This window comes from Kogia breviceps, chromosome 2, assembly GCF_026419965.1.
Source record: "Kogia breviceps isolate mKogBre1 chromosome 2, mKogBre1 haplotype 1, whole genome shotgun sequence".
Taxonomy (NCBI): Eukaryota; Metazoa; Chordata; class Mammalia; order Artiodactyla; family Physeteridae; genus Kogia; species Kogia breviceps.
Window position 1 is genome coordinate 6,430,481 of NC_081311.1, and position 26,934 is coordinate 6,457,414.

Here is a 26,934-nt window from a genome sequence, read left to right on the forward strand (position 1 = left end):
CCCATGATTGTAGAAAGCAAAAGCCATTGGACAGAAGCTGGGGATTCCAGGCAGGGAGGTCGTTCCTGGTTCTCAGAGCAGCTGGTGATCATGTGTGCCTTCACAGGGGCCCAGCTGCCCGAGTGTCTCCTTTGCTACAAGCTGTTTCTGTCGTCTGGTCCCTGGGCCTTTGCTGTGGACCCTTGGGCACTGCAGGACGTTTTGGGGATGCCTTTTCCTTTTTGAGAAGGTATCTGTAGACCTTTCTCTGAGCTTTTAGATTCTGCCCTGGGCTGGATGTGCCCAGTAGTTCAGGGACTGGTACCTGTCCATTATGGGGTGTCGGGGTGAGGGAACACTCTCAGCTTTAAGCTCTCAGTTACTGAGAAAAGTACCAGGGTGTTAGCACGGCTTTCTGTGTGCACGTATCAGTTGATCCCTTCCTCAGTGAACCGGATGACATGGGCTGTGGCGTGGCCAAAGAAGCATCAGCAATGGTTCCTCTTACTTTTACGTTAGAGGTGCTTTGAGCAACAGCAGAAAAGGGACAGGGGTAGTATTTGATTTTTATTTGTCAAGTCCTGCAGCCCATCTCATGGAGTTTCTTAACAGTTATCCAGAAGGCATCAGTTTTATTGCCTGAGAGAACCAGAGTAGAGCCCAGAAGAAATATTTTCTGTTTGCAGTGGGTAGATTGGTTTTGCTCTCACATGTTTTCGTTACCAAACTAAGCATTTGGCACTAGAGTGATACTTTATGTCTTTTTAAAAAAATTATCATTAATTACTTTATTTATTTTTGGCCGCGTTGGGTCTTCATTGCTGTGCAGGATTTCTCTAGTTGAGGTGACCAGGTCATTGCTGTGTGTGGGCTTCTCATCGCAGTGGCTTCTCTTGTTTGTGGAGCTCGGGCTCTAGGCACGTGGACTGCAGTAGCTGTGGCTCGCGGCCTCAGTAGTTGTGGCGCACGGGCTTAGTTGCTCCGCGGCATGTGGGATCTTCCGGGACAAAGGCTCGAACCCGTGTCCCCTGCATTGGCAGGCGGATCCTTAACCACTGCGCCACCAGGGAAGTCCTTTATGTCTTTTTACCTGTCTGTCTTCCCAAGCACTTGGGTGTGCAGCACAGCGCAGGGGTAAGAGCACGGGCTTTGGGGCTGGGCTGCCACACATTGGTCCGGGGACTTCGGGTGAGTTTTGTCCCCCATATGCCACAGTCTCCTCATCTATAAAGTGGGATAAACCTCATAGCTTTAATGCATGTAAAGCTTCTAGAACAGTCTCTGGCATGTAGTAAGCGCTCGATAACTGGGTAGCTGTTGTTGTTATCTCCTTTGAGTCACTCAGTGGCCTTGGTAGGGCAGAGGTTATTCCCATTTGACAGGGGAGAAAAGGAGATCACATCATGGACAGTAAAGCTGGTCTCTTGGCCCTTCCTCCTGTGCTTGTTCTGTGACCCCACACTTCCCTCCTTGTGTTGCCCCAGAGAGAAAGGGGAAGAGAAAAGGGCAAGCAGAAACGAGAGGAGAGGAGAAGTAAATCCATCAGCAAGATGCCTCCCACTGGTACTAAGATAAATCCAAACTCCCTAATAGGACCAGCTGAGGCCTGTCTCCCCACTCTCCCCTGCACATTCCAGCCGCCCCAGACCTCTCTCCACCCCTCAGGCATGCCAACCTTGGAGCTTAATCCTACTCAGGTACCATGTCTAGGTCTAAGCATTAGGTCGTCAAGAAAGCCATTCTGGCCCCAGTATTAGTTAGGGTATGGGTTCCACTGCTCTAACAGAAATCCGAATAACAATGGATGAAACAGGATAGAACTTTCCTTTTCTCTGATGTAAAAGCCCTGGCTGACTGGTGTCTCTGCCATACAAAGGGGTCCTGCTCCTTCCCTCACCCCCAGGGCGTTACCCTCCCCTGCAGTAGAAGGGGCTGGCCACCTGGCTCACATTCCCGCCAGCAGGGAGGCAGGAAGGGGAGGGCAGGGGCGCAGCACATCCTGCTACGGCAGGACCTGGAAGCGTGCAGTCACTTCGATGTCCATCCTGTCGGCCAGAACCTAGTCACCTGGCCACATCCCGCTACACGTTTTTATCTTGGGCAACCACGTGCCCCGTTCATATGAGGGGCTCCATTCATATGAGGGAGAAGGGAAGAGTGGATGTTTGGGGGCAAGTGGCCATCCCTGCCACCCCTCCTAGTCCAAATAAGACTTGCCGGTTATGTTTCCCCAGCATCCTGACTCTTCTTTCATAATGCTCATCGCACTATGACTCTGTCACTATTTTTACTTATTTGTAATGTATCTGTTTTACCCTCCCATTAATATGAGGGCAGGAATCGTATTATATACCCAGTGCCTGGTTCACAGTAACTGTCTACGAATATTAGTTGACTTCCTGATAGGATCACACAGGACAAACCGAGCGTTTAGGTGGGATTCAAAGAAGGAAGACATTTATTTTCATCCTGGTCCCAACCATTTCAATCCAGGCTGTGGACAGACGGTCTCACATGGAATTACATCGGTACATCCTGGTAGCTCTGCCTTCGGTGTGAATCCGCGGTCCAGCCGCTTAACTTCCCTGCTCCTGAGACCATGTGCGCGCCTAGTCTTTGGTGGCCAGCCTTGCCCCAAAGCCTGAGGTCTCTCTGAAGTGTAAATCCCATCACTGTCACTGCTGCTTCAACCTTCCAGTGGATTCCCATTTCTCATGGAACCAGAGCCTCCCTTATCCTTTGCTCTTGAGCCACGCCTACCCTTCTCCCCTGGTGACACCCCAAGCCCCTTTCTGACACTTGAACATTTCTGCCCCTGCTGTTACCATTCAGATCTCAACTCAGATTCTCCTGCTCAGAGAGGTCGCCTTGGAGAGGTAAACCCACACCCAGTCACCTCTGCCCGGTCACCTCACAGCCTGGAGTGCTTGAACTTGTCCCCGCCTCCAACAAATAATGCAGACCGCACCTCCCTGAGGGAGGTCCCAGGCATCACTGCCTGAGACCACTATAGAAACACTTGTGTGAGAGATTGGCTCCTGGTATCTGAAAGTAGTACTAACAGATGCTTTGGAAACTTGGGGATGTGTATCCTGGAGCCTAGAACCAAGGTGGGGGGAAGATGATAGGGATGAGTAGGGGTCTGTGGCCGCAGGATGCCTGCTTCACAGCATTACGCTCCCACTTTTTAATCCCCACAATAGTTGCTTGCTTTGCACGCTGCAGAAAGATTTATACAGAAAATGCCAAGTTCTACCTGCCACTCAGTGACATGCCAGACTTCTGGAGCCCCCAGATTGGAAGGTGTATCAGTCAGGGTTCCACAGAGAAACAGAACAGTAGGGGATATATGTCAGGAGACTTAGTGCAAGGAATCGCCTTGTGCAGCCGTGAGGGCTGGCGAGGCAGGGCTGAAATCCACCGTGCAAGCTGATGGGAAGGGCAGGCCAGGCTAGGGCATGAGCTGCAGCTGTGGCCACAGGCGAAATTTCTTCTTCCTCAAGGAAACCTCAGTTCTGCTCTTTAGGCCTTTCTTTTGACTGAACCAGGCCCTTCCTGATTACCAAGGATCATCCCTTTTACTAAAAGCCAGCGTGCACGTGGTCTCAGGAGCAAGGACGTTAATAAGTGGCTGGACCGTAGATTCATGTTGAAGGCAGAGTTAACAGGATGTACCGACGTAATTCCACGTGAGACCATCTGTCCACAGCCTTGTTTGAAATGGTTGGGACCAGGATGAAAATAAATGTCTTCCTTCTTTGAATCCCACCTAAAGGCTTGGTTTGTTCTGTGCGATCCTTTCAGTAAGTCAACTTGATCACATCTCTAAAATGTCTGCCCAGCAGCACCTAGGTTAGCATTTGTGAATAAATGGGGAAAATGTCCTCGCCAAGTTGACACCTAACAGTGACCATCACTGAAAGGGAGATTCCTGATTTCTGTGGGAGACACGTTCTGAATAACTTCAGGAAATGATAGAAACGATGCTACTGCCCATTTCCCCAAATGCCCCGTCTCTCTAGCTAACAGCTTGACAGCAGCATTAATTGAACTTGATTTCATAATTATTATTAGTTCACCCAGGTTTGGTTGCTTAGATACAAAGCAATTCATTTGGAGACAATTTTCCTAAGATGTCCCACAGATATTATAATGTTCCAGAAATATGTTCAGTAATAACTTATAAGTAATGGCTCCCAGAGTTAACACATTTCTGCTCCAAGCAATATACTTTCTTTGACTACTATCAACCACTGTATAATATTTATTAAGTAACTAACTGGTAGTCTAATGCTGCTTGTGGGATATAGTCTGCATTTCCAGCAGAGTTTATTTTGCAGGTCTTTGACAGTATTTGATTTGAGGCTTTGGGGATGGTTATAATGTGCTTTTACCCCCTTGACACAAAAGGAATTTAATATTTATTGTAAAAAAATTGAGGGGTAAAACAGAAAGAGGTAGAGAAGAAAATAATCACCGTAACCTACCACCAAAGAACATTCTTTCATGTATATGTGTGTATAAAATCTGTAAATCGTACCTTAATGCAATTCTGAATCCTGCTTTATTAAACTTAACATTATTTTGTGAATAAATAATCCATATAATTAAGTTGTTTATGAATATTATAATGATTTCATATAACCGTACCATGATTTATTTAACCATTCTCTCATCGTTACATGTTTACATTGTTTCCGATTATTTGCAATTATAAAGAAAACCAGGATACAGACTTGCAACTAGTAGTTAAATAAGTTCTGGGTGGGGGGGTGGGGGGTGGGAATGTAACGCACTGCATAGTGATTATGGTCAACAATACCGTATTATAAACTTCAAAGGTGCTAAGAGACTAGATATTAATTGTTTACACCACAAAAAAAGAAATAATTGTGTGAGGTGATAGAGGTGTTAGCTAATGCTATGGTGGAAATCATATTGCAAGGTACAAACGTATTAAATCACATTGTACACCTTAAACTTACACAATGTTATATATCAATTAAAAACAAAAGAATATCAGGATGAATATCTTTACGTTAATCTTTGCACACATTTATGAGTGTCACCTTAGAATTTATTCTTGGAAGTGAAATTATAGGAAGAAGCGGTATGAAGTATATAAGCCTTTAGATAAATAGCAATCAACTGGTTTCTGGGTTGTTAGAAAACAAATTTTTTTTAACATCTTTATTTGAGTATAACTGTTTTACAATAGTGTGTTAGTTTCTCCTTTACAACAAAGTGAATCAGCTATACATATACATATGTTCCCATATCTCTTCCCTCTTGCATCACCCTCCCTCCCACCCTCCCTATCCCACCCCTCTAGGTGGTCACAAAGCACAGAGGTGAACGCCCTGTGCTATGCTGCAGCTTCCCACTAGCTATCTAATTTACATTTGGTAGTGTGTATATGTCCCTGCCACTCTCTCACATCGTCACAGCTTACCCTTCCCCCTCCCCATATCCTCAAGTCCATGCTCTAGTAGGTCTGTGTTTTATTCCCATCCTACCACTAATCTCTTCATGACATTTTTTTTCTTAGATTCCATATATATGTGTTAGCATACGGTATTTGTTTTTCTCCTTCTGACTTACTTCACTCTGTATGACAGACTCCAGGTCTATCCACCTCATTACAAATAACTCAGTTTCATTTCGTTTTATGGCTGAGTAATATTCCATTGTATATATGTGCCACACCTTCTTTATCCATTCATCTGTTGATGGACACTTAGGTTGCTTCCATGTCCTGGCTATCGTAAATAGAGCTGCAATAAACATTTTGGTACATGACTCTTTTTGAATTATGGTTTTCTCAGGGTATATGCCCAGTAGTGGGATTGCTGGGTCATATGGTAGTTCTATTTGTAGTTTTCTAAGGAACCTCCACACTGTTCTCCATAGTGGCTGTATCAATTTACATTCCCACCAGCAGTGCAAGAGGGTTCCCTTTTCTCCACACCCTCTCCAGCAACCAACTGGTTTCTGGGTTGTTAGAAAATTTTTGAAAAATTCTCTCATGATACTCGACCACATTTATAAAACATCATTTGAGAAATAGAAGAGTCAGTATAGTCATTTCCTAAAGAGCTTATGAGCAACTGAGTATATTTATCTTGAAATGGAAGTAATTATTTATTTCCTTAAAATATAAGATGTTCATTTCTATATTTGTTATAGATACAGCCCAGAATTTGCATCAGTTCGCTTCTGTGAGCCTTAAATGTTTAGCTAGGACACTGCCTTTCGCTAATGGCTTTCATCTGCCTTTCCAAGTGATATCAAGTGCCAGCATGCTGTCCCTGGGCCTTATCGGTGACGGGGTCTTCAGAAGGAACAAGCCCATAAACGCCAAGTCATTGCTGTGTGCAAAGGTTAGGCCGCTTCAGCCAGCAGCTGATTGCCTGCTCTGGCGCCCAGCCCAGCTGGCACTGCTTAGGAAGAGGCTTTGAGATCTAATTAAGATCCGTTTCCCTGCTCTGCCACAGCACCCTGTGACGACTGCCAGCAATAATGAAGGTGCTTCTGCTGAAAGACCCTAAGGAGGACAGCTGGGGCCAGGACCCCTACATCAGGGTAAGTGCCTGGCACCCCTGGTCCCTGAAAGCCCAGCACCGCCTCCGGGTTGAAGTCAGGGGGAGGGGCCGTCTGCTAAAACTCTGAGGAGCCGGCACAGAATGAGTGGTGAAATAGGACCTTTTCCTTATTTTCCAAACAACCCTGGCCAACTCAAAACCATATTCTTTTACCTGCAGGAATTAGGATTATATGGACTCGAAGCCACTTTGATCCCTGTTTTATCATTTGAGTTTTTGTCTCTTCCCAGTTTTTTGGAGAAGGTAAGATTCATCAGTGTCTGAGCACCATCGTTTCTGAATGAGACATGTTTGGTTTCTGTAGAATCCTACAGAATTCTAGGGGAAGGACTCGTCTGCTAGCCCTCGTCTCACTACCCAACTGTAAAACAAGGATGGCACGAGCTCCAGCTCCTTGGCTGCTACTGGATCCTCAGCCCGAACCTCTACCAGCGCCCCCAGAAAGCCACCCAACCTGGAGATGGGCCCGTAAGGAGGCCTGGGAGAGCCAGTCATGCTGAGGCACCAAGCCTGCGCTGCTCTTGGCCATGCAGACCCTTCACCTTCCTCCTGTCCTTCAGTCCACGCCCCTGACCTCAGCAAAGCGCGAACAGCTGTTGTTTTTCCCCAGGTTGGGCAGCTTGGCGGAGTTCTCCAGCAGATAAGAGGGAGAGTTGGGACTGCTCCCATGTATTGGAGCGATAGTTATGGCCAGGGACAGTCCCAGGAGAGCCCTCCAAATGCTTCCGATTAAAGATTCAGGGCCCAGCACCCCAGGCCCCACCAGTGTGCACCCCGTCGCCGGACATCTCCCCGGGGGCACCGTTCTGGACACGTGGGCCCAGAGCCAGGGCGGCTTCATAGGACTGGTGTGCCCAGCCCTGCCCACTGGGCTCCCGGGCCGCCGCAAGCATCAGGTTCAGCCCCGTGCTCCACATGTCAGAGCCCGCCCATCACTCTGTGGAGGACCTCTCTGCTATCTCCCTTCGCTCTGAGCTGAAAATTGAATTATTCATTCAATAGTGTACTCAGCAAACATTGATTTGGCATCTGCCCTGGGTCTGTGTGCTGTGAGGACCATATAAGGGACCCACATCGCATGCTCTTCCGTAAGCAACTTTAACAGGGAACCAGAGCTCATCGTTAGAGATCTTTGCTGGGACCCTGTGCTCAGAAAAATACTGGAGTCTCTGTGGGAGCTCCTCCCTCACCCCAGCCAGTTTGTTTCCTGAGGGGCTTCCTGGACTCCCTCTCTGGAGCTCCTGCGAGGCAGTGAGCGAGCGCCCGGGCTCAAGCCCCGGCCCTGCCCTGCACTCGTTCTGTATCCCGCCAGCCTCTGTGTCTCAATCCGTGTGATGCAAATAGTGCCACACCCGTCCCACAGGGCACTTGCACAGGTTCAGCGCAGGGTTACGTGTATGACAGCCCAGCGCCCAGCTCAGAGTACGGTGTTCAGTAGATATTATCACCATTTTTATCATCAGAAACCAGGGCTTCAGCATGGCTATCACTCCTTGAATAGTCCAGCTTTCTTATGGATGCAGGTCAAGTCTACAGACCTGCCTGCACCCCAGCCACACCCAGAATGAGTCACACTGTCCCTTGGCTCCATTACACCTGCCACCCTGCATCACACTGGCCTCTCCCTCCCCAAGACTGTGAGCTGCTCGAGGGAAATGCTGTGAATTTACCTGTATGTCCTTAAAGGCCTAGAGAAGTTCCAGGCGCATAGTAAGCTCTGTCTTGAGTGGATGGATGGATGGAATTAGTTTGCCTACTACTGTTGTGAAGCATTTAGAATTCTGGAAAATGTTGAACTTGGCTATCATATAAAATGCCTTTGCTGTTGTTTGGTGTGCAGCTGTCTCACCCTGAAGGTTACGGGGGCCTCATTTTTACCAGCCCCAGAGCAGTGGAGGCAGTGGAGCTGTGTTTGGAGAAAGACAATAGAGCCGCAGGTAAGGGTGGGTCTGCCGTGAATGCCTCCGGACTTTGCTTTCTCCCCTCGGTGACACTAGATTCCAGAAATAGCTGGACTTCAGGTTTGAGCAAGTGCAATGACTTTCAGTCAAAAAGTATTTAGGTACCGAGTTACTTCGTGTTTTTGGAACCTTTGGAGCGAGCAGCAGATGAAATTCCTTCTTCTAAGCTGTTTCTCAATGTCCCACGCAGAATGACGTGTTACGCGGTAGCCTTCTGACGGGGGTGAGCGCTTCGTGGCACCGTGGCACCAGGAAGCAGGAGACGGTGCCACCTCCTAAACGCCCAGACGGGTGCCACTGGGGGGGTCTCCGTGTGCACCCACCAGGTGGTCACAGTATATGGGCGCCAGTCTCTTTCCTCACAGGGACGATGGGAAGGTCCAACAGCACATGGAAACAGTGTGTGCCGAGCCAGCACTCGATGGTGTGACCCCGCTCAGGCCTCCTCCTCGCTTCCTTCCCTCTCTGTCAGAGCCCGGCTCTCAGACTGAACAGCACCTTAGTCTGTCCCGTCAGACAGCTTTGAGCTAACTAACATGTATGGAGTGCCTGCCGTATACCAGGCTCTATGTTAGCTTGACATTCACGATCTCATTCAATCCTGGAGCAGCCAGAGGCTCACCTACCATGGTCGTCATTTTACAGATAAGAATGCTGAGGCTTGGGGAGAGTCAGCACCTGTCCAAGGCCCTGGAGCCGGTCCGTCAGGCCGGACCAGCTCCAGTTACACTAACAGGTGGAGGCAGCGGGGCGGGTGGTTACCAAAGGGCTTTGCAGCCAGTTAGGTCTGGCCTCAGATGGCCATTCTGACCTTGGCAGCTTCCTTGACCTCGCTGAGCCTCAGTTTCCTTGTTTGTAAAGTGGGCACAATAATACTTGCATCCCAGGATCGTCACTTCTCCTACCAGTTAGAGCTTCTCTAGGGCCTACTCTGTGCCAGACCGGGTCGTAGATGCTCTATCCCTGAGGTAGGCATGATTAGTATCCCCACCTGACAAATGAGGAGCCTGTAGAGCAGACGGCGTGAAACTCTCCAAGACCACACGGTCTGTAAGTCACGGTTTTATGATTCCAGCTGCAGAGTCTGAGTCCCAAAGTGAAGCATTCAGGACATCTCCTGGTGCGTGGTGAGCACTGAGTAAGTGACAGTGCAGAGTGGTCATTATGCGCTCTCTTTACGGTTAATTAGGCTTTCATTATCGCCAAAAAAATCACCACCTCGGTGATTTCGTATACACGTTACTTCCTGTTGAGGAGAAAGTCTAACACTTTTCTTAGGGATGAGGACTTGTGCTGTCCAATCCTCAAGGCAACTCAGAACCGCAAGTACTGTTATTTCCAAAATGGAGACGGAAGACTCGAGATGGAGAAGCATGTGTATTCTCTCCCAGTGGTGCTTCGGGAATCTTGGTCTTACAGTTGCGCTTTCCCTTTTGTATGTCTTTTGAGGATGAAGACGATGAAAAAGAAAAAAACCCCAGCATGGACACCATAACTTTTTATAGTGCTTTATAGTTTAAAAAGCATTTTCCCATGTATTCTTTTTCTTTTTTTTGATTGAAGTATAGTTGGTGTACAATATAGTCCATACATTTTCTTATTTTGATTATTACAGCAACTCTATGAATGCAGGCAGCAGAGGTGTAGTTAATCCCCGTTATCTTGACAGGGAAACAGACGAGGTGGGTCTGCTGACTTGCCAGGAACGAGCCCAGGTTAAGGGGCAGAGAGGGCGCTGAAGCCGGGCATTCTGATCTCACCCAGGGCTTACTCCAGCTCATATCTACTATGATGCTTGGAGAATGGTTTGTTCACATGCTGTAGATAATGTTTGAATAAATATTATTTACGTTTGTGGGGTAGGAAAGGAAGGAAGGTGAAACTCAGTCTTTTATTGCTTTTTAAAAGGGAATTTCTCATAGGAGTGTAAAGGGTAGAGTAACACTATTGAATTGAAGGGAAGATTACGCTCATGGTCAGATCTTAGGAAGGAAGAACTAGCATTTCCTTATCTTCTAAAAGGATGTTGAATGCCAAGTGGCCTTGTGATACATTCATACTACCCATTTTCTCTTGGTTTTTCTTTAATCCATATTTAAAGGGGTTTATTTTTTGTCATAAAATGGTAGTGTTCTCTATTAAATTGTGTTTGTTTATGAACCTGATGTTTATTCTCTTCTTTGACCTAGTAGATAAATGAACCTTCCCATCTGAGATGACAGATTCTTGACTGCTTTCAGATTTATATCCCGAATAAAACCAGTCATATTTCTTTATTAGACATTTAAGTTGCCTCTTTTTCACGACCAGTAATTTTTTCTTTAAAAGTCTAGATTTTGGGGGGACATCCCTGGCTGTCCAGTGGTTAGGACTCAGCACTTTCACTGCCATGGCCCCGGGTTCAGTCCCTTGCTAAGATCCCGCAAGCTGCATGGCACGGCCAAAAAAAAAAAGAAAAAAGTCTAGATTTTTAAATTTTAATATTACCATGCAAATTAATTCAAGTTATGTTTACTAGTATAAATTAAAAATGCTTCTAGTGCCAACTGTGGAAATGATTTAATACTTAATGCCTTCAATAAGGAAGGCATATTGAAACATTTGCCAAAGTGATTTTTAAAAATTTGCCTGCAGAATATGAACAGAATATAAAAATGGATTTTAGTTTGAGATGCTGTTCTTTATATTTGGTTATTAATAATTTGCCTTGGTCACAAGTTTTTTAGGATGAACAAACAGCCTAGGGCAGCAGTCCAAATGGCCGCTTTGATATTTGCAACTCACATCAAATTTCATGTTTTACAGTCTGGAGAGAGTCTCTGAAAGAAAAATGGAATGCTAAGTCAGTGTATGTGGTGGGAAATGCTACTGCTTCTCTAGGTAAGCAGTCAAGGTACAAATAAAACACCAAAGAATGACTGTGATATTGTGATTATAATAAGAAATATATATTCGGTCTTTGTCCCTGTTCCTGGCACAGAGCTCCTTAAAACCCTTGGAATTTCCTGAGTGAAAAAATAAGATAAGGTGTATTTTGTTATTCATAACAAACCTCTTTCAACTCCACCTGAGTTGACTTTAATGGGGTGACTTTTGGAAAGCCCCTTAAATTGGGGGCTAGTTGCCATGGGAACCAATCCTCCAATTAGAGTAGGAACTTTCAGCCCCATGCCCTCCCTGCCTCCTACTTCCAGGGAGAAGACATCGGCCAGAGGCTGAGTTAATCACCAGCGACCAATGATTTAATCAATCATGCCTGTGTATGAAGCCGCCATAAAAACCCAAAAGGACAGTCATACGGAGGGTGCTGGGAGGCTGGAGCCAGGAGAGGGCATGGGAGCTCAGGCCCTCCCCCCACACCTGCCTGATGCATCTCTTCCATCTGGCCGTTCATTTACACCCCTTGAAATATCCTTTGTAATAAATCTGCAATAGTTAGTAAACCGTCTTCCTGAGTTCTGTGAGCTGTTCTAGCAAATGATCCAACCCAAGGAGGGGGTTGTGAGAACCTCCAATTCAGAGCTGGCCAGTCAGAAGCACGAGCAGAGACCTGGTCTGAGGTGGGAGCAGTTCGCGGGGCTGAGCCGCCTTCCATCCTCGGGATTTGACGCTACCTCCCAGTAGAGAGTGTCAGACTTGAGTTCACTTGTAGGACACCCAGCTGAGAACTGGAGAATTGCTTGGTGTGGAAAACCCACGCATTGGGTAACCAGGGTGCCGACGTGTGGTGATGAGAGCAGAGGAGAGAAGGGAGAGAGGAGGTTTCCTTCCACACTGACTTAGCTGTGTTCATTGAACGCTGTAGTTCAGTTTAAAGCATGATTTTTTTTTCCTTATTAAATTTACAAAAAGTAATTAGTTAGTTAACTATATAATGCTGCTGATAAGGGTGCGGTGAAGCAGATGTAGTCAAATATTGCTAAATGGCATTGAAAACTGGTTCGCATCTTTTGAGAAGTACTTGGTCGGCATGTATTCAAGAGCTTTGCCAAAATAGTTGTACCCTTTGGCCCACTAATCCCTTTTCTGGTCATCTGTCCAAGCTGTTTTGAAGAAAACTTAGAGAAGTTATGAATACAAGGCAAAGAACAATTTTTCCTGAACGTTTTGAGACTAAGTCGCTGATAATGACGCCTCACCACCCGAAGCCACAGGTCTAGGGAGGGCGGGGCTGGGACCCAGCTCCCTCTCGTCTCCCTACACCAGCTTCCAAGGGGAGACTTTCTCCATGCCATTTGTGAAGCATGTGCCTTTGTATTTGCACATTTCAAAAACGACACAGGAACAGGACTTTAATAACCATGTAAAGAAATGTATCTTGTTGTTGTTTTCCAGTGAATAAAATTGGCCTGCATACAGAAGGAGAAAACTGTGGAAATGCAGAAAAGCTTGCAGAGTACATTTGTTCTAGTAAGTAGAACGAGGTCGCCCCCAATGAAGCCCATTTATTTTTGTCGGTCGGTCTCGCAACCAGCACCTCGGGAAAGGGCCACCTCCTCGGTGCCCTCTCGGTGTTGATGGTGATAACGTGGCTGGAGAGTGTGCGCCGCTCCGAGACCGTGGCTGCCCCGTATCTGCATCTGTCTGTGCTGGTCAGAGATCCAGCCTCCTGCCCTCCACCCCCTCCACCCAAGGACTTGAGACAACTTGAACATGACACAGAATAAAAGGGCTGGAGGCAAAACCAGAAGCAAGACCCTCTGCAGGGATCGTAAGGGGAAGCAGCAGAAGCTGCCGGCGCCGTCCCTCTGTCTGCCGGCTCCCCCCCTTCCTAGTAGGAGTCTCTGCCCTGTCCGCATTCCACCCCCCAAAGCCCGCGCCCCCGAAAGAGCCCACTCAGCCCGCCGTAAGCTCATCACTGGGCAGCATACGGGCTGAGACTTAAAATGGCAAGGGTTCTGGGGATGCTTGTATTTAAATAAGGGTTAAGCTTTAAAGTAATGATGAAATTTTCGGCTTCTGACGAAACACGAGCCAAGATTTCTGGATCAGAACTCTCCGAGAGAGAGGACGGAGAGGCTCGACGTGTACGTGTAGGGGAGCCCCACCTCCAAGTTGTGTGTCCCAGCCTCTCCCCTACACGTCTGATCCAACCGCACACACATGCTCTTGTGTCCTTGTCACTTTGACCCCTCCCTGAGAGATGTGTGACATCGGACACCCACAAGACAGATGACGTAGTAGAACCAGCTCGCCTTCGGTCGCTGAGAGGGAATCGGGGCTTCGCTCCTCGGGGCCAGGGGCTGTGGGACTGTCTGTGAGGGCCAGATATGCCGTCTCTGCGGCCACATCCTCTGCGCGTCGTAGCACAAGAGCAGCCGTAGACCGTGGGCTGGGCTCTGACCTGGGGCTGCGGTTTGCAGACCCTTTCTAGAGCTTGCTGAGCTAGGAGACAGGGCCGGGTTGGCTGCTGACGCCTGAGGTTTTGCTCTGAGGTGGTCCCGGGAGAGGGGTGTCTTCTCTGCCCCTGGGGTGGTGGTTTCAGGGTGGGCAGGGGGCGAGGACACCTTAACCAGGAATTTTTACGACTTCTGGGACCCTGGCGCATGGTTTTGTGTCTGGGCGTGGTGTGTGTAAGAACATTTCTTCTCCAGGTAACGATCTCTAAAGTCTTAGGAGGCCTTCCTGTCACGAGCCAGTGCTGTTGGTGAAGGTTCTCGAGCCCGTGTGTTTCTGTTGGTCCCTAGGGGCTGGACCTGAAAACGTCCCGCATCCTCCGCTTCCCCGCGGACCAGGCGCCCTGGGCCAGGCTCGGGCGGGGCAGGGCGGAGGCACTTCCCAGGTCCAAGTGGGCTCTCCTTTCTCCACTTTTCTTTTAAGAAGAATTTTATCTCCTTTTTCCTGGGTCAGTGTATGTGCTGTGTTAACATCGCGGCCGAGCCGTTCCTGGGTGGTCAGCGTGTCCCTGGCGCGCCCCCTGCCTCGCCTCGTTTGGTCCTCACTGCCGTCCACTGCAGGCTGCGTGGTCCAGTGTGGCAGCCAGGAGCCACATGTGCCTATTTAAATTTAAATTAATCGAAATTAGAAAAAATAAAATGTGGTTCCCCCGTCACACCAGGCACAGGCCACAGCTCAGCCGTCACTGGCGGCTCAGGCACCACAGGGACAGCCTAGGGGCACCCAGCATCACCCAGTGCTCTTTTGGACGGTGCTGTTGTCCAGGCTACGGGGACCGAGTGACCATCCAAGGTCCCAGAGCTATGAGGGGACAGGCGGGAGGGCAGACTCCACACGGCACGGCCAGCGTCCACCCCATGGGTCCTAATGAACCTTCAGTTCGCACTTGGAATAACATCCACATAAGAATCTGTCTTGACTGCTGGCAGGGACGTTCACCTTGGTTTAACCACAGGCGTTAATGATTTTCTCCCCCAGGCAACTCTGAAGCTTGATTTTTTTTTTTTTGTGGGTTTTTTTTTTTTTTTTGCAGTACGCGGGCCTCTCACTATTGCGGCGTCTCCCGTTGCGGAGCACAGGCTCCGGACGCGCAGGCGCAGCGGCCACGGCTCATGGGCCCAGCCGCTCCGCGGCACGTGGGATCTTCCCGGACCGGGGCGCGAACCCGCATCCCCTGCATCGGCAGGCGGACTCTCAACCACTGCGCCACCAGGGAAGCCCTGAAGCTTGATTTTTAAAAGCCAATAATCTACTTCCAGTGTTTGGAGTAAACAGGCCAGTTCATAGTTATTGCTTATTTATTTTACTTCAACACTTATTTATTCTGTGACAGGCACTGTTATAAGCGCTTAAAGCTATTACCTCATTTAATCTGAAAGCTTGTCGTTCTGACAGACAGTTCTTCCCTCCTGGGATATCTCCGCTAAGGGAAAAGAAAGTATCCATACAAGTTAAGTGGTCCAAGGTAGAAGACAATTGCAACATTTTGAGAGAAAGCGAAGGAGTGGGAGGGTGTCAGAGGCAGACCGATTGTGCGGGTTATTTGAGCTGTCCCCCTGGACTTGCGCTGAGCTGACCAAGGGCTCGTCTCTGTAGCCTCGCCCACTTGCTGGGCTCGCCTTCTATCCCCCAGTCAGACTCGTGGTCCTAATTACCTACGTTAAAGTGCCCTCCGCCTGCACGACTGGACCCTCCCTCACAGCAGGCCTGAGAGGGTGTGAGAGTTTTACAGACACGCACATCTCCTCCAGCGAAATGACATTTACATGCTCAGTCTAGTTCTTCATCACCAGCAGTGACTGTTTACCGAGCCCCCGCCCCAGCTGCATAACGTCCTCTTAGGACTCTCAACACAGCTGCTGTCAGCCCGGCAGCCCAGCGGCCCAGGCCCCCTTCCCGTGAAAGGAACGCGGAGCAGAGCGTCTGAGCCCCGTGGTTCACCGTCCCGTGCCGACTTAGACCCCTGCCGGGCCCCTGTCGCTCCCTGTCGCTCCCTGTCGCTCCCTGTCGTCCTGGGGACACCTCACCTCTCACCCCTGTGTAGTCAACCGGCTTTTACATTGGCCTATTTAGCTTTGGCCTGTTGGGGTTAAAAATCAGTAGGCAGTGAGCTCATCCCCAAAATGATATTTTTTTAAAATACAGAACCATTTATTTTCCATAAACGATCTTATGACAAAGAGGAAGGGTTGGGTGGTTGAGCTATGCCGTTTTTGGAGATGCTGTCAGTTTACACGGTGATGAGATGGGCCAGAGAGGTCCTCCTCCACCAGAGGTGGTTTCCCGTTAACGTAACAAGTAATCTGCTACATCTTTCAGTCATGTAAGAGTCCCATGAGGAGTTTTGCTCAGGACATAATCCATTTGGGAGTGCTGATTATTTGCCTTTGACTTCTTGGAGGAGGTTAGCACCCAGGAAGTGCAGTCACGGGGTGTCTCTCCTCTCCTGCGGCAGGTCTCAACCAGGACATTTTCAGGTTTTCCTCCCTTGCGCTGCTGCGGTTGTGCTTTTCCATGAAGCCAGCTGAGCTGCTCGGTCCTGCTCGGCCCGCCTCTGCCCCGGGCACGGGGGGCGCAGTGGGAAAAAGGCGCCTGCCCTGCACCGGGGTGTGCGTCCAACTCCCCATCTCCCTGGTAGTGACCAGCAATCAGAGACAGATGAGCAGCTCAGTGCTCTGCTGGACCCGCAGAAGAGAGGCTGCGAAGGGCCGATACTGGAATCTTCCGGAAGCCCCTCGCACACCCCTGGGGTTGAGCCTGCAGGAAAAGTAGGCCCCTGGTTTGGCTGCTGGTCCTACAGCTGCCCCACAGCAGGTGCTGGGAAGGGTCTGTGGGAGCTGCTTTGGCCGCTAGGCTCCTGGACACCCCACCACCAAGCACACACAGGGACATGCAGACACTGGAGGGACGCCTGGGCTCTGGTTCAGAGTAGCACCCGGTCATGGCTTTGAAAGTGTGTCACGGGGGATGGCATCTATGCTGCGTGAAAACATTTCCTCACGCTGGAAAAGAGAAAGCGGTGAGCATCTATTATCTACAGTATATTTTAAAGTTTTCCAGTGGCTTGTGTTCTCTTATGTCGGTACTGATACTTGCAGAGCTGTTTAAGTAAAACACTCTCTGGTTTGTAATTATTGGACAACTTGAAATAAGGACGCCTACAGTCATTCCTGTTGTTTAGCTGGGCCTTCGTGGAGATGGTGCCGGAGCCGGGGAGCTTGGCTTGCCCCCCCCCCGCCCGATTGCAGGCACCGAAAGGGGATGCGTTCAGAGAGCTCTTCTAGATGTGGGGAAATGCGTGTTTGTGCCTGAGCAGCACTTGCTGCAGCTCCTTACACCTGATGGACAGACGGAAGGGGAAAGCGGTCGCCTCCACGAAAGTGCTTGGTTCCCTCAGTGCGGAGGATTCCCATCTGACCGCCCATCAGTTTTGCGGGGAGGTGGCGTCTCACACGCCGTCTCCACGGCTCTGCAGAGCGAGGCCTGCGGCTGAGTCTCCCAGGGCGGAGATGCGCGCGGGGGCAAGAGGCCGGGCCCCTGCGCGGCTGACCCTCAGCCCTCGGGCTCCTGGCCTGGCGGCCGAGAAGAGTCCTTGCAGCTTGTCTTTGCTGCGGCGGCTGCCGTTTCCTGCCTCCTCGCGGCGGAAGCCCAGGCCCCCAACGCCTCCCGGCCCATCTGGGCTCCTCCAGAGGCAGAAACTGTTGCTCCAAGGCCACCACCAGGCCTGACCTCTAACCTGACTGGTCGCTGCACTCTAAGTGGTGGCTGCTGCCCGAAGCCACCACGACGGGAGGGGCTTAGGGAGTGGGGTGACAGCAGCCCCGGGCTCTCGTGGATGTTAGTTGTCTGCGCGCTGTTGCCCACGTGACCCCCGTGAGCTTCCTCCGGCTCCGGGTCCTGGGGCCAAAGACGCAGGGCGGGGCCCGGAGCTGCTCCTCCGTCTACAAAGTCTGCCTGTTTATTCGCAGGGGAGTCGCCAGCACTGCCTCTTCTGTTTCCCTGTGGATCCCTCAAAAGAGAAATCCTGCCGAAAATGCTCAAGGACAAAGGTGACTCCCCCTCCTCTCTGGGGTCCACCGAGAGCCTTCGCGGTGGCGGAGTGTCAGCCCTGGGGACCTTCAGGAAGAGCGGGCCTGGGATGGACCAGCCAGGCGGGAAGGCGGGCGCCGCTCGCTCACGTTAGGTGCGGGGTGCAGTCCTCCCTGCTGCTTCAGGCCCGCTCCCATCCACCCGCTCGGCTCAGCTGGGAGCACGCAGAGGGGCACGGAGCCTTCCCCAGGAGGACGGGTGGGCAGTGGCGTGGTGGCGACCCTGGGGCGGGCACGTGTGGAAGCCCGTCCAGCTGGGGAGCTGATCTCATCACGCGCTCAAAGCGGCGTCCGCATGCCCGGCCAACCTCGGCTCGCTCCAGCTCCATCCCCCCGGGCTCCATCCCAAGGTGCCAGGGGCCAAGGGGTCCCGGCCCTAGAAGGCTCGTGGCTTCAGCCCCCAGGCTGGTAAAACTCCCTCCAAGCTCTGCCCGCAGTCCTGGCCCTCGGTGTGGGATTCCACACGGACAGCATTCGTGGGGGAGCGCCCGGGGCCAATCCTGCAGGCAACCCACAAAAACACGGGAACAGGAGGCGTCCTTGGTACGAAGGAAGGCTGAGTTTTCGGGATCCTCGTCCTTCCTCTGTCATCTCAGCCTCCTCTACCGCGTGAGCCACTGCGCAGTGTTCAGCAGGCTGCAGAGGGCCGGCTGAGCCTGCTGGCACTGAGCCCACACCTCTCAGCTCCCGGCGGCTTGTTCCGGGAGGGTCGTGCGGCACCGGAGGGGTCTCCACTACCCCACGGTGTGTTCCCGGGGCACTGAAGTCTGTCTCCTGGTTTGTGTCCCGATTGTGTCCAGGGATTCCCATGGAAAGCTTAACCGTCTACCGGACGATCCCACACCCAGGAATCCAGGGGAACCTCAACAGCTACTACTCCCAGCAGGTGTGTGGGGTTTCCAGGGAGCTGGGGCGGGCAGGGCGGGGGGCACAAGCCTACGCTGGTTCTGCCATCCCCAGCTGTCCCGCTTTGAGGGGGCCACCTTTTGGCTCCATCTCTGTATCTGGGAAGTAGGAATAGACCTATCTATAAGGTTTTTACAAGGATTAGAGGAGGTAATTTACACAAAGCCCTTTGCACAGCCTGGGATCAACAGCGGCCTTGATGTCATTCTTCATGGTGTGGGGCAATGGTGGAGCTGTGGGGCAGAGGCTGGAGAGGGGCTGGGCCCACACTGGGAAGGCCTTCAGGGCCCACGGGGGAGTCTGCATTGAATTTGGGAGGCCGCGGGAACCTTTGGAGGCTTCGGGCAGAAGGGTGCACGGTTCTTGTTTGGGCTGATCGAGGTTTTCCACATCTGTATCCAGTAAGGCGCCTCCCCGTCCTCTCCCAGGACAGGCTTCTGAATGCCTGGCTGGTACTCGGAGCCCCTGTTGGCACAAGCCAAAGCTTTCAGAAAGGCCGAGTGGGCCAGTCTGTCTGCTGCTCCGTTTCCGGAAGGGATGGGGAGGTGACGGGGAGCCGGGCTGCTGCCTTCCTTGATCAGCGCCCTTCAGCCTCACAAGCTCGAGGCGTTGTCCGCTCTCCTGGGCGCTGGGTCCACGGCGCCGGCGTCCTCTGATCTGGGGGCCTGCAGAGCGACCAAGGAGCAGCACCCAGCCTCTCCCATCGCACCCCTCTCTAAGCAGTTCCCGACCTGAACTCCGCCTCCGTGGAGCCCAGAACGCCAGCATCAGTGGGGTCCCTCCTGCTGTGAACGCACTGGGGCTGCTTCCTGGGGCTCTGGGGGTTGACGGCCGCCCGGTGGAGGAGCATCTCTTTCCTCGGCCCCAAGGCAAGGGATTGACCTTGTTCTCTCTGCCCGCAGGGCATTCCAGCCAGCATCACGTTTTTCAGTCCCTCTGGCCTGACGCACAGTCTCAAGCATATTCAGGAGTTATCTGGGGACAGCATTGACCAGATTAAGGTGAGGTATTCAGTGGGCTTTCGATCTTTTTCAGATGCTCTTTTTTTTTTTAACTTTTCCTGACTAGCCTAGAGTTTCCATGTGACGTCAAAGCACCCCTGACTTCACAGATGCCCTGAGGGAAGCTCTGTAGGAAAGGCAGGGCTGGAGTGCCCTGGCGGTCCAGTGGTTAAGACTCTGCACTTCCACTGCAGGGGGCACGGGTTCGATCCCTGGTCCGGGGAGTTCCACATGCTGCACGGTATGCCCCCCGCCCCCCGCCCCCCAAAAAGGCAGGGCTTTAGGAGTCCCAGGCCCCTGCTTGCAGCTCAGCAGTGCCACTTCCTGGCTGGTGCTCTTGGACTAGTTACTTAACCTCTCTGAGCCCCTCTCCTCACTTGTAGCATGAGGATAATTATCCCTTTGTGGCTTTTATAGACATGGGTGTGGTCTTCCCGGATAGGTTGGTCTCAGGATTAGAGGAAAGAATTCAGGCAAAGTCCTTAGCTCGGCCTGGCACGGGTATTAGCATCCTTTCCCTTTTTTCCCATCTAACTGCCTTGAAATTATTCTCAAAGTGATTCCCCTTTTCACGTCTTTCAGTTCAAAGGATTTCCGTTCGCACTCTTTCGGGACTGTCTGTTAGGCGTCTACAAGCAGTCACAGCCCTGCGGTGCCTGTGATGGGGATGTGCTTAAAGGGCTCGGGGCGGATGAGGAGGGGCCGTGGGTTTGACTGGGAGCGCCTGGGACGGGCCGCTAGCATTGCGGGCGCTCACACAGCCAGGGGTGAAGGCCCTTACCTTCCATGGCACGTGCGGCTTACAGCGCCCTTGGGGGGTCAGGACTGCCTCAGCCGTATAGACACTGCCGGCCCCTCCCTCCACCCCGGCTGGCGAGCTCACTCCGGGTCGGTGCCCAGGGACGGAGCACGGGCCTCAGCTGCCCGGGGCACTGCTCCGGGACACTGTCTGCAGCCCGGGTGCAGCCCTGCAGGCAGGCTCCTCCGTGGGCCCAGCCAGGCCCGTGGTGGTGAGTCCGAGAGCGGAGCTCTGCAGACGCCCTCTCTGCTGTGACCCGACGATTTCAGAGGGAATAAAAGGCTCACGGGGAAAAGTCATCTTGTGACCAAACTGCCTCTCCTGAAATTACAGCTGTTTTACGTTTGGTAGCGTATGTAAGTCCACGCCACTCTCTCACCTTGTCCCAGCTTATCCTTCCCCCTCCCCGTGGCCTCAGGTCCATTCTCTACATCTGCGTCTTTATTCCTGTCCTGCCCCTAGGTTCTTGAGAACCTTTTTTTTTTTTTTCAGATTCCATATCTATTTGTTCGCATACGGTATTTGTTTTTCTCTTTCTGACTTACTTCACTCTGTATGACACACTCTAGGTCCATCCACCTCACTACAAATAACTCAATTTCGTTCCTTTTTATGGCTGAGTAATATTCCATTGTATATATGCGCCACATCTTCTTTATCCATTCGTCTGTCGGTGGACACTTAGGTTGCTTCCATGTCCTGGCTATTGTAAACAGTGCTGCAATGAACATTGTGGTACATGACTCTCTTTTATGGTTTTCTCAGGGTATATGCCCAGTAGTGGGATTGCTGGGTCATATGGTAGTTCTATTTGTAGTTTTCTAAGGAACCTCCACACTGTTCTCCATAGTGGCTGTATCAATTTACATTCCCACCAACAGTGCAAGAGGGTTCCCTTTTCTCCACACCCTCTCCAGCATTTATTGTTTCTAGAGTTTTTGATGATGGCCATTCTGACCGGTGTGAGATGATATCTCATTGTAGTTTTGATTTGCATTTCTCTAATGATTAATGATGTTGAGCATCCTTTCATGTGTTTGTTGGCAATCTGTATGTCTTCTTTGGAGAAATGTCTGTTTAGGTCTTCCGCCCGTTTTTGGATTGGGTGGTTTGTTTTTTTGATATTGAGCTGCAGGAGCTGCTTGTAAATTTTGGAGATTAATCCTTTCTCAGTTGCTTCATTTGCAACTATTTTCTCCCATTCTGAGGGTTGTCTTTTCATCTTTTTTATGGTTTCCTTTGCTGTGCAAGAGCTTGTAAGTTTCATTAGGTCCCATTTGTTTATTTTTGTTTTTACTTCCATTTCTCTAGGCGGTGGGTCAGAAAGAATATTGCTGTGATTTATGCCATAGAGTGTTCTGTCTATGTTTTCCTCTAAGAGTTTGATAGTGTCTGGCCTTACATTTAGGTCTTTACTCCATTTTGAGTCTATTTTTGTGTATGGTGTTAGGGAGTGTTCTAATTTCATTCTTTTACATGTAGCTGTCCAGTTTTCCCCCAAGCTACAGTAATCAAGACAGTATGATACTGGCACAAAAACAGAACTGTAGATCAGTAGAACAGGATAGAAAGCCCAGAGATAAACCCACGAACGTATGGTCACCTTATCTTTGATAAAGGAGGCAAGAATATACAATGGAGAAAAGGCCGCCTTTCTTTCTTTTTTAATGTTTCTTTTTTAAAAAGACAGCTTTTTTTTTTTTTGGCCGCGCTGCACGGCTTTGTGGGATTTTAGTTCCCCAACCAGGGAGTGAACCCGGGCCCTCAGCAGTGGGAATGCAGAGTCCTAACCACTGGACCGCCAGAAAATTCTTTAAAAAATAGCTTTATTTAGATATAATTCACATATGATAAAACTCACTTTGTATGAATTACATATGTACCCTTTTAAAGTGTACAATTCAGTGGTTTTTAGTAAATTCACAGAGGCGTGCCACCATCACCCTCTCGGTCCAGAACATTTCAGAACCACGAAAGAAACCGCATATCCATTCGAGTCATTCCCCAGCCCCCTAGCAACCACTAATCCAATCTCTGTCTCTGTGGATCTACCTATTCTGGACTTTTCATATAAATGGAATCATACCGTATATAGCCTTTGGAGACTGGTTTCTTTCACTTGGCATAATGGTGTCAGGGTTTACCCGTAGCGTCATGTGTCAGTACTCCATTCCTCTGTATTGCCAGGTAACAGTCCGTTCTATGAATATACCAGAAGTAGTTTCTTGTTGTGGTTTTGGTTTGGATTCCCCTAATGGCTAGTGATGTTGAGCATCTTTTCACGTGCTGTTGGCCATTTCTATGTCTTCTTTAGAGAAGTGTCTATTCACCTCCTTGCCACTTTTTAACTAGGTTGCCTTTTTGTTCAGTTGTAAGAGTTCTTTTTTCTGGATACAAGTCCCTTATCGGATAAGTGATTTGCAAAAACGTTCTCCCGTTCTGTGAGTTGTCTTTTCACTTTTTTAACGGTGTTCTTTGAAGCACAAACGTTTTCTTTATCTAGTTTTTATTTTATTATTTGTGCTTTTCATCATGTATCTAAGAAAACATCGCCTAACGCAAGGTCATTGAAGATTCACTCCTATGTTTTCTTCTAGTTTTATGGTTTTAGCTCTTACATTTAGGTCTTGGACCCATTTGGAGTTAATTTTTGTTTGTGATGTGAGGTAGGGGTCCAGCTTCATTTTTTTCCTCAGGGAGTTTCTTGAGGGGTGGCTGCTTCACGGGGGGTGGGGGGCGTGGGAGCTACAGGAGCCCGAGCTTCTGTGGGACAGCAGCCTCCTTCCTCTCGTTCCCACACACCCTGGGTGGGGGTGTCAGGCCACAGCGTCCTGAAGCTGTGCAAGGGCGGTATCTTGTTCACACTGCCGCCAGCCTGCCTGGGGAGGGGGGTGACGGGGGTGCTGGGCAGGGGCTGCCGTTGTCGGGGGGCTCACCTTCACAGACCACTGCCACGCGGTGTCAGTCCAGAGGAGCTTGCAGATGAGCACGTTCTCGCGGCCAGAAGCCGTCGATCTTCTCAGTTCACCCTGCTCTGGCCACTGAGAGGCGGGGCCATTGTGCCCCTTTCACAGATGAGGAAACCGAGCATCAGAAAGCCTAGTGATTTGTCATGACGGCTAGCAAGGGCCAGAGTCACAAGGAAAAATCATGTTCAGCCCAAAGGGAGGCTCTGGATGGGAGCATCAGACACAGGCTTGTTTGGAGCGGGGCGTCCCGCTGACGAGGCCCAGGCCGTTGGAGCTTTTAATCTGCGATAACGATGGTCCCGCAGGTAGGAGCCCCTGACGGTCACCGGGCGTGTGTCTGTGCCGGGCACGGGCCGTGCGCGTGGTTACACACATTGCTCGTCTAATCCTCAGAGCGGCCTGATGAGGAAACCTCTTAACCTTCCTGCTTCACGGAGGAGGGGACGGAGGCCCAGAGCGGGTGGGTCACTTGCTGAGGCCACCGTCCTGTGGAGCTGAGACGTGAACCCTACCCTCTGGCTCCGGGCCCTGGTCCTGACTGCTCTGCTTTCCTGGGGCCCAGCCACCGCCCCATGCTGCACGCAGAGCCCCTTTCAGACTTTGTTCTGTGCCCCACCCGGCCCCCGCGTGGCAGGCGCTGATGGATTCCTGGCCCCTCCTGCCCCCGCCCCGGCCGCAGGGCTAGAGAGAGCTCGCTCAGGCCGAAGGCGAGGCTGTAAAGAGACGCAGGCTTTTCGCAGGCGGTGACCTGGCTTCACCTCGGGAGGCGTCATCTCGTTTAGAAGCGCTCACGCGAGGAGCCACGTCCCGACAGACAGGAGGCAACAGGCCCTGCTCCCATCGGCCCCTGCTGGTGCACTGAGGCCCCTCTGTCTTCTTCCCGCAGTTCGTGGCCATTGGGCCCACCACAGCCCACGCCCTGGCCGCGCAGGGCCTGCCCGTGAGCTGCACCGCAGAGAGCCCCACGCCGCAAGCCCTGGCCGCGGGCATCAGGACGGCGCTCCAGCCCCACGGATGCTGAGTCGGAGGCCCCTGTGGGCCCAGGGCCAGGTGCTACCGCGTCCCGGCGGAGCCGGGCATCGGGCAGGGGCTCCCGGGAAACCGCCCCCTCACACTGCTGCCTCGAGCCCGGGGGAACCCCCACCCTGACCCGGGGCCGCGTCAGGCCCACGTGCGCCTGACGTCCCTTCGTGGAGTCCAGCCCGGACCCCCGCCCGGCGCACGCGGCTCCTCTGGCAGCAGAAGGAAATCAAATAAAGTGCACTGGCCACTCGTGCTGACTGTGCCTTGTTCCTTGCTGTCTGGTTTCGGTGCAAAGCTGTGTTTGGCGCCCACGTTCTGAGAACTGACAAACCTGGTATGAATGACAAAGTCTGCTGTGCGTGAAGGAGTTTTATTCATCTTACAGAAGGGCCTCGGAATGCCTGCTTTGTGGATAACTGTCATTCGAATACAGAGAGGCTTTCTTTCCTTCAGAGACAGAAAACCCGCATCAGGCAGCCGGGCCTCCCAGAGGCTGGGGAGGCTGATTGACTTCGAGGGGCCCCCGTGCAGATGCAGGGCCTGCAGGGAGGCTTCGGGAATCCGTCCCCGAACTTTATTCCCATTTTATCAGCTGGGCCTGGTTTCTGAGCTGGGTTGAATGAAACCCGTGTCTGTCTGTCAGCCCCGTGAGCTTGTGGTAGGAAAGACCTCTGTGCTCCCCACACGTGGCGGGTCCCGTTGGAAGGCGTTTTCTATTGAGCGACTCCAGCCCCGTACGGGGGCTTTGCCTCCCTGATGTCCATTCCCGGTAACAGCCCTCGGGAGTGATGTCACTAGTATTCCCACTTCTCTGGTGAAGAAAAGGAGACTCAAGAAGTTAAGCGACAGCACCAGGATGAATTAGAAGGGGTTTGTGGCCTCAGCCCGTAGACCAGGGCCGGTGATGTTCATACACCACCTCATGTCAGGTGGACATTAGCTCGGGGGCGGGGGGGGGGCGTCTGTTCCTGACGTCGGGACAGGGTTGGGGTGTGTCCAGGGCCCGGGCTGCAGGGCTGCCTTAGGTGGTCTGCCCACCACTTTGGTGGTGCTGAGTGCGGGGGGCATGCGCAGTACCCCGTTTTTTGCTCCCGGCTCTTCAGAAATGGCAGTCGGGTTTGGGGGGTCCTTTTGTATCTTGTTGCCCAGAATTCGCCCCAAGGGCACATGCACGCAGTTATTTTTAGTCCCTTATAGTTTCTTTGTATTTTGTTGCTCAAGGAGACGTTTGTCCAGGTGCAAGCACTGCAGCAAAGGGGCCCAGGGCCCAGCGCCCAGCCTGTCTCGGTCCCATAAAAGCCTGTCCTGTGGGGTCGCTGATGCCCAGACCGGGTGAGCCCGTCCCCTGCTCACGTGCTTGGGGGTCAGGGCAAGGTCAAGTTGCTATAGAAACAGTGGTTTCTGTACTTCCGGCTAAGGCAGAGTAGCGAGCACAAACGTTTAGGGTTATGAGCAGAACTGAAAATTATAAAGCTATGCATAAAAATCCTTTTAATAATGCCGAACCACGGGAGTCTGCTTTGTTACTTTGCCAAGTGCGATGACCGTAGTTTTCCTTTCCTTTTAAATTTTTTCCTTTTCTTTCCATTATTCTCAAGGATTGAAGCCACTACCGTGGCCTCAGAGCCCTTCCGAGACCAGAGGTGTGGATGGCGCAGGAAGCAGGAGGGGATCTGCTCTGACCTGGGGCGCAGCCCCGTGCGCGCCTCACCGAGTCACCGAATACATACGTGCAGGGCCGAGGGCCGGGAGGGGGAGGCCCATCCTCTCCAGCAGCAAACAAAGGTAGAATTGGACAGAATGCTTACCAACCACCATCTCAGGGCTCTGGAATTTGACCTGAGTCAGGCGACAAGTTGAGAAGCATTTATTCTTGAACACCCGCCCTCTGGGTCAGACCGGGGCCTCGAGATGCTCCTCATCGCCGTGCGCCCACTGCTGGGACCAGCGGCCTTGCCCCCCTAGATTCGGGCAGGAGGAGAAAACCAGGCTTTTTCAGTGGAAGCTGGTGAACCCTGTAGGAAGGGAAGGGGAAAAGCCGCAGCGTTGCTGGTCTGAGCTGAGGTCCCAGTGGGGATGAGCCGCAGACCAGGCAGGACTGGGACGGGGACCTCGTGGGGACGGGGACCTCGTGGGGACGAGAGCGCCACGGGAGGACCGAGCGCGTTAGCCGACGCGAGAGTGCTTGCGTGCAGTGCAGGGCCGGCCT

The 26,934-nt window shown here is 51.5% G+C and overlaps 1 protein-coding gene across 3 annotated transcripts in view; it reads left to right on the forward strand.

The window, feature by feature from the left end:
- UROS (uroporphyrinogen III synthase) overlaps positions 1-24,977 on the forward strand; it is a 34,427-nt gene extending 9,450 nt beyond the window's left edge. For 2 of the 3 annotated variants that reach the window (XM_059053865.2, XM_067024340.1), the window contains exons 2-10: positions 6,474-6,561; positions 6,741-6,824; positions 8,422-8,518; positions 11,348-11,422; positions 12,878-12,952; positions 17,908-17,988; positions 18,828-18,913; positions 19,836-19,934; positions 24,589-24,977. In XM_059053865.2, the coding sequence (XP_058909848.1) occupies positions 6,499-6,561; positions 6,741-6,824; positions 8,422-8,518; positions 11,348-11,422; positions 12,878-12,952; positions 17,908-17,988; positions 18,828-18,913; positions 19,836-19,934; positions 24,589-24,723 (795 nt within the window). In that variant the 5' untranslated portion in view covers positions 6,474-6,498 and the 3' untranslated portion in view covers positions 24,724-24,977. Of the gene's footprint in view, positions 1-6,261; positions 6,360-6,473; positions 6,562-6,740; positions 6,825-8,421; positions 8,519-11,347; positions 11,423-12,877; positions 12,953-17,907; positions 17,989-18,827; positions 18,914-19,835; positions 19,935-24,588 lie in introns of those variants that run through there. The other variant, XM_067024341.1, reaches the window with a different exon arrangement.
- The last annotated feature ends 1,957 nt before the right edge of the window (positions 24,978-26,934 follow it).